Source organism: Bos grunniens, chromosome X, assembly GCF_055505025.1.
Source record: "Bos grunniens cultivar Pamir isolate PY7600 chromosome X, Bosgru_T2T1.0, whole genome shotgun sequence".
NCBI classification, from domain to species: domain Eukaryota; kingdom Metazoa; phylum Chordata; class Mammalia; order Artiodactyla; family Bovidae; genus Bos; species Bos grunniens.
The window spans coordinates 28,884,969-28,892,575 of NC_141194.1; the positions used below are offsets into that span (position 1 = coordinate 28,884,969).

At 49.6% G+C, this 7,607-nt stretch overlaps 1 protein-coding gene across 1 annotated transcript; it reads left to right on the top strand.

Moving 5' to 3' along the window:
- Nucleotides 1-289: 289 nt before the first annotated feature.
- Nucleotides 290-2,767, top strand: LOC147340071 (uncharacterized). Its single transcript, XM_086388408.1, is given in 3 exon segments — nucleotides 290-1,316; nucleotides 1,319-1,865; nucleotides 1,867-2,767. Coding segments are annotated over 3 exon segments (2,001 nt in total). The 3' UTR covers nucleotides 2,294-2,767.
- The last annotated feature ends 4,840 nt before the right edge of the window (nucleotides 2,768-7,607 follow it).

The window sequence follows — 7,607 nt, forward strand, 5'->3', positions numbered from 1 at the left end:
CCCTGCTGTCACCTCAGTAAGTCCAAAGCAGGGCTGAGAGGACGCAGAGGACAAGTAAGCCTCTGTTCTTCCTCTGGGATTCTCAGGGGACAGGCTAACGAGGAAAACAGGAGCCTTGTGGGTTCCTAGAGCAGTGTCCTCAAGGAAACCTGCAGAGGCGGCCTTTGATTAAGCCAAGGTAGAATCTCCCTGTTTTAAGGTGCTCATGTCACCTCATTCTCCGTCCTCCAGGTGCCCCAATCTCCTGTCTATTGGCCCAGACCCCTGCCTGCAGTCCCTGACCACAGTCATGCCTCGTGGGCGGAAGAGTAAGCACTGTGCTCATGAGAAACGTCACCAAGACCAGGCTGAGACCCAGGGTCTTCATGATCATGCTACCACATCTGGGGAAGAGGAAACCACCTTCTCCTCCCCTCCTGATTCAGAGAGCACTCCCTCAAGCTCCTCTGCTGCTGGCACCCTGAAGGGTCGTCAGAGCGCCCAAGGCACCACCAGTGCTGCTGCAGGTGCTATATGCAAAAGATCTGGTGTCGGTGGCACAGCAGACTCGAGATCTGGTGTAGGTGCCAAGGGCCAAGTTCAGGAAGGTGAAAATTCCTCCCAGGCCTCGGCTGCTGCTGAGAGCTGTCACACAGATCTGACCAGGGAGTCAGAGAGTTTGCTGCGGTACATGCTGTTTAAGTATATGATGAGGGAGCTCATTAAGAGGTCAGAAATGCTGACGGTTATCCACAGAAGTTACAGGAAGCGATTCCCTGAGATCCTCAGAAGGGACTCTGAGTGCATGAAGCTGGAGTTTGGCCTGGTGCTGAAGGAAGTCAGGCCCAACAATCACTGCTATACCCTGGTGAGCAACCTAGATCTCAGCGACAGTGAGTCTATGAGAGGTGACTGGGGGCTGCCGAAGAATGGTCTTCTGATGCCTCTGCTGGGTGTCACCTACCTGAATGGTCACCGCGCCTCTGAGGAGGACATCTGGAAGTTCCTGAATATGTTGAGCATCTATGATGGAAGAAGGCACTTCATCACTGGAGACACCGGGAAGCTCATCACACAAGATCTGGTGCAGGAAGAGTACCTGGAGTACCGCCAGGTGCCCGGCATCGATCCCCCTCGCTATGAGTTCCTGTGGGGTCCTAACACGCTCACACAAAACAGCAAGACAAAAGTCCTGCAGATTTTGACCAGGGTGAATGATTCAGCCCCCGACACCTTACAGCCACGTTATGAGGACTCTTGGAGAGAGGAGGTAGAGAGCTCCAGAGCCAGAGCTGCAGCCGGGACCGGCCCGTCTGCCTCAGCCAGCACTGGCCCTTCTGCTCTGCCAGTGCTGGCCTTTCTGCCTCGGCCAGGCCTGGCACTTCTGCTGCAGCTAGGGCTGACATGTCTGCCACGGCCCGGCCCGGCCCTCCTGCCTCGAACAGTGCTGGCAATCCTTCCTCGGCCAGATATGTCACATTGGCCTCGGCCAGACATGGCACATCGGCCGAAGCCAGGGCTGACATATCTGCCAGGGCCAGTTCTGGCCCTTCTGCCTCAGCCAGTGCTGGCCCTTATGCCTTGGCCAGTACTGGCCCTTATGCCTCAGCCAGTGCTGGCCCTTCTGCCTCGGTCAGTGCTGGCTCTTCTGCCTTGGCCAGACCTGGCATTTCTGGTGCAGCCAGGGCTAGCACTTCGGCCTCAGCCAGTGCTGACCCTTCTGCTTTGGCCAGTGCTGACCCTTCTGCCTTGGCCAGAACTGGCACTTCTGCTCCAGCCAAGGCTGACATGTCTGCCAGGGCCAGGCCTGGCCTTTCTGCCTCAGGCAGTGCGGGCCCCTCTACCTTGGCTGGACCTGGCACATATGTTGCAGACAGGGCAGGCACTTTGGCCTCAGCCACTGCTGATATTTCTGCCAGTGCCACGCCTAACCCTTCTGCCTCAGCCAGTGCTGGCCTTTTGGCCTTGGCCAGTCCTGGCACTTCTGTTGCAGCCAGGGCTGGCACTTTGGCCTCGGCCTGTGCTGACCCCTCTCCCTTGGCCAGACTTCGCACTTCTGCTGCAGCCAGTGCTGGCCCTTCTGCCTCGGCCAGTGCTGACCCTTCTGCCTTGGCCACACCTGGCACTTCTGCTGCTGCCAGGGCTGGCAGTTTGGCGTCAGCCAGGGCTGACATGTCTGCCATGGCCAGGTGTGGCATTTCTGCCTCGGCCTAGCCAGGTCCTACTGCCTCGGCCAGTGCTACCACTTCTGCCTCGGCCAGTGCCCAGTCCAGGGCCACATCCAGCCACTCATCTCGCCCCTGGTGTTGTCTGAAGCCCGTTCTTCACTTCGTGGTTGGAAAAGCCTTTCAACCTGTGTTCCTAATATGCATCAATAACTTGTTGACTTCCCCCCCAAATTTTCAGTATTACTTTTCTCAACAGAAACTTTATTTAGTTTAATGATAGAAGTATATTATTTACATGGGTACACATTGTTTGCTGTTTGTTAGATTTAGGAGTAAGAGTTTTGTTTTTTGAAATACATACTGGAAATCCTTAAATCACTTGTGATGCAGGATGAGAATTACATCACTTTAGGATAAGAATATGCTTAGAAATGTGAAAGACACCACACTAAGAGAGGCTCAGAACATTGATACATAAATAGAGATATAGCTGAAAGCTAGTCAGTTTTTGGTTTACTTTCCTCTCTGTTTAGTCTCCCTTTTTGTAAAGGTAAAAGTTATATATCTGAATCTGCTTATGTTTTTCAAGAATGTTTGAGAATATAAATTATCACAAATGATTTATTCGTGGTTCTTCTTTTTCACAAACATTAATTGAGCATCTGCTGTTAAGAAGTCTTCATGCTTATACTGGTGATATTTAGTCAAAAATGTCCCAGCCTCTTCCCATTCAATTATAGTCTCTCAGAGAAGCTGTCATCCTATGGAAGAGGCTGAGATGCTCTCTACCTCAAGAAGAAAAAAGGGTAAAGTGGGGTTGGAAACAGCATATTACTTTGTTTTCATTGCTAGGCAGAATTTTTGCTAGATTCAGGAGGTTGGGTATTTTTTTTCCCCCTTCAGTTAGAATGCTGCATAGTACCTGATATCTCTTACATGCAAAGACAAAAAAACAAAAAACCAGCTGATGTAATCCCATCTGATTATCTGAGGTCAAGATAATCACAGTAATAACTGCCATTGCCCCTAATGTCTCAGTAGAGTCAAGCACCATGACAGATGCTTTCTGTAAATACATATATTCCACCAGTCCAATAGGACAGGGCCTATCAAACACAGTTCATGATGGAGAGCCCGAGGCGCATAGAGACAGTGTTTGATTTTTGCTGAAATACTTCTGGGTGGTAAATGACAGAGCTGGGGCTAGACTCCTGCTCTATAAACTACTGTAGCACTCATACTATTTTCACCCCCACCCCAAGACATACCCTTGTCTTTTTTTAAAAAAAGTACTTTTAACCTTTGATATTTCATTTCCTTTTTCTTATTGATTTGGCTGTACTGGCTCTTAGTTGTGGCACGGCACGTGGGGTCCACTTCCCTGACCAGGGATCGAACCTGGGCCCCCTGCATTGGGAGCTTGGAGTCCTAGCCCCTGGACCACCAGGAAAGTCCCCACCCTGTATCTTTTATTTCAGGGTTTTTCCCAGCACTTCAAAATTTGTTCTAGGTGATAAAAAGGAATGCCCTTGTGCTCAAGCTACTGGATCAGAATGTGTAGCCAGAGCAGTAAGAATACCAAATACATTTAACAAAAAATACATACCCCTTATTCATTATTCACAGATTAATGACACAGTATTTGGTGCCAGCATAAGCATGTATGTTGGCCATGTTAGATAACCTCTGAAGACCAAGGGCTCTCCATATCATGCTTACAGTCTCTTGCCTGTAGAAAGTATACTGCTGTTACTGCTAAGTCACTTCAGTCGTGTCTGACTCTGTGTGACCCCATAGACGGCAGCCCACCAGGCTCCCCCATCCCTGGGATTCTCCAGGCAAGAACACTGGAGTGGGTTGCCATTTCCCTCTCCAATGCATGAAAGTGAAAAGTGAAAGTGAAGTCGCTCAGTCGTGTCCGACCCTCAGCGACCCCATGGACTGCAGCCCACCAGGCTCCTCCGTCCATGGGATTTTCCAGGCAGGAGTACTGGAGTGGGGTGCCATTGCCTTCTCCGGGTAGAAAGTATATCTATCAGAAATAACATGAGAATCTTCACCTGTCTGATGAGGAGATAGGTTAATGTACTTTTTTTCCCTGATGGGTGACCACCTGTCCTGGGACTCCTGCCTTGGGCTATAGCTTCTCCATCTCCCATCACTCCTAGGACAGGGACCCATTCTCTGTAGCATTGCAGAGCAAACACAGCTCAAGAGTTTGCAGAAATGTATAATTTCCCCAGAAGCCTTTAATCCAAGACACAGCAAGCAAGATGGGGAGGACCCCATGTAGGAGCATTAAGGAGAGCAACACACCAGAAAAGGAGGGAGTGGTCACTGGAACAGCATTCCCGACTGCTCTCAGACACAGAAGATCTCAGAACTGTTAGGCAAAGCATAGCCTCGCTTATTCTTCAGGGTTCTCAGAGACCTAAGAAACTTGGAGTTGGGGCAGAGTTCTGAGGTTGGATAGGAGTGAGGATCAGTCTGTCAGAATTGATGGTGATTAACGTGAATGGGGGTGATAAAAAGACCCAGCCATAATGGAAGCAGCCTGTAAAGACCTGTCCTCATTGGCAAGCCCATAAAAAGTCCAGAAAAATCCAGGCTGCTGTGGTTAATGGCTTCACTCCAGGTCCCGGGAAGGTGGGGACATTGGGAATCAGCAGAGTCCTCAGCCTCAGTTCAGCAGACAATAGAACCCCACTGCTGCTGCTAAGTCACTTCAGTCGTGTCCAACTCTGTGCGACCCCATAGACGGCAGCCCACCAGGCCCTGCCTTCCCTGGGATTCTCCAGGCAAAAACACTGGAGTGGGTTGCCATTTCCTCCTCCAATGTATGAAAGTGAAAAGTGAAAGTGAAGTCGCTCAGTCGTGTCCGACTCTTAGTGACCCCATGGACTGCAGCCTACCAGGCTCCTCCGTCCATGGGATTTTCTAGGCAAGAGTACTGGAGTGGGGTGCCATAGAACCCCAGGAAGGATGCAAATTGAAGACCCAGGGTGTGGATATGGAAACCCCTCAGCCCCAGCCGACAGGGCTACACTTAGTCCCTCCTGTCCAGTTATCCCTGGGAGGCATAAGTGCTGGCCAGCTCAAGGGGCCGCTGACTTCTGCCTGGAGGGTGTCAAGGAGATATGGACATTGATTTATAGGCTGGCTCTTCATCAGAGAGTGGAAATCCCAGGCATGACATTTGCACAGTCCTGTATGAGGAGTGTGTCAGCCAACTATGCCATTACAGATAAATTCTTAGAAAGTCCTGCAAATGTAATGGGCCCTGGGAGGGAACAGGCAGGGCTTTCAGACTAGGTTTATCCCTTAGTTTCTGAAGGTGAATGGCTTCAGTGCCTTAAAGTCCTTGGGCTAATGGAGGGAGCCTCTATCAGCTGAGGAAGTGTACCTCGTTCCTAACAGGAGTCAACTGATGATACTGACTGACAGCGAAGGATACCTCCCAGAAAGAAGAGGGCTACAGAGGGCACTGTCCCTGTTGTCAGGCTTGAGACTGTGCCACTTAGGCCTGGTGATGTGGTGAGTCCTACTCACTTCCTCCCAGAGGATCACATGGAGGTAAGGAACCTCATCCTGATCAAAGGGAGCAGCCGAAGCTCAGCAGAAGGATGATTTCCAGGTTGTGCCAGAAGTCAAGGTAAGGACCCTGAAGACTGAAAAGACTACCTGCCTCAAAACAGTGGGGGCAGAACATATTCCTTCCACTCCTGTTAGCCTTGGAAGACCATGTGCTGAGTGGCCCATGAGGCAAATTGCACTTCTACCTTGAGAGTCTCAGGGAATTGTGGGCCTGATTGGAGAAGCGTTAAGGCAATTCAGGGAATATTTACAGGTTATTTCCAAGTCAAATTGAGGATGATAAAGAATGTGGGAACACACATACCAGGATGTCCACACAGAATCCTCCCTACTGTCAGGCTACAAGGCCCCAGGCAGAGTTACCAGGCCAAGGGGCCCTTCAGTTCTGACCGAGGAGTAGCAGGAAAGTTAGGGGTTTGATCTGATGGTGGTGGTCCCATGTTAACAAGAGGGAAACTTGGGCTTGGCTGAGAGTCAAGTTTGGGACCCTGAGGGGAACCATCTGTTGTCCTCAAGCAGCTTCCAGAGCTTTCATCGTTGTGAGACTATTGGCAGGCATGGCTAGTTAAGGCCACCCTTATTTCTTTCAGGCTCACAGGGAGGTATCGGTCTTACTATGAGGAGTTCAAGAAGGAGGGGATTCCCCAGGCCCCACCAGAATTCAAATTGTGGAGCCCGAGTGGAGACTACCCATCCTTGAATAGAGGGGACAAAAGAGAGTCATGCCCTACCCTGTGAAGTCAGTTCTAGTAGATTAGGGCATGGCTGTCAGCACTCTCCCTAACTTCTTTATATCACACCTTTTTGTTATTATTGAATTGCTAAGTCATGTCTGACACTTTTGTGACACCATGGACTGTAGCCCACGAGGCCCCTCTGTCCATGAGATTTTCCAGGGAAGAATTCTGAAGTGGGTTGCCATTTCCTCCCCCAGGGGACCTTCCCGACCCAGGAATCAAATCTGTCTCCTGCGGTTCCTGTACCACAGGCGGATACTCTACCATTGAGCCACCAGGGAAGCCATGTATCAGGCATAAGGAAGGTCAAATCTTTGTTGGAAAGTGCAGCCACCAGTCATGAAAAGGGAGGGATATGGTGCCTGCTAGGCACTTTATTTACAGTTAGCACCAAGGCCACCAGTCCTTCCAGACCGGGCTTAGCACACTCAATTCACAGTTAAAAAGCTGAGGCACTCTCAGTTTAATAACGTGACACACTTCCCATGGCTGGTAAGTGACAGTGATGGTCGTAGGCCCTTGATTTGAGTTAGTCTAAAGCTCACCCTCTCACTCCTGCAAGCCTGAGCTGACCTTATGCTCCTAATTCCCTTTTTATTCGCATTACTGTGAAATGTATCTGAAGCAATAAGAAGAGGGACTCTCATGTCCAACTCTTGTATTGTAATACATAGCCAGAGCAATAAAAAAGCAAAATATATGTGACATATGAAGAGAGGAAAAGAAGAGTTATTATTCGCTGATCATCTATCCATACATATTAGGTCTCAGATAAGCTTAAAAGATCTGAAAGCTTTAAAGATTCAGATAAGCTCACAAGATCAGGATTCAAAAAAAAATCACCTCACAGCCATTTCTTTGTATAAAGACATATCTATTAGATCTAAAATATAAAGTTTATTTAGAACAGAGGTTCCCTGAGAAGCCTGGCTGAAAGAGAGAAGGGACAGGTTACCACGTTTTGTTTCCCTCACAGGTCTCTACCTGGACCCCCTTACTTATGCCATGGATTTTCCCATCTCTCATCACTTGTAGGACAGGGACTCCCCTGCAAGGTTTGGAGTAGGGAAGCTGATCAGGGCTTTTCAGGGATGCGGCATTTCCCAAGAAGCCTCTAATCTAAGGGGCA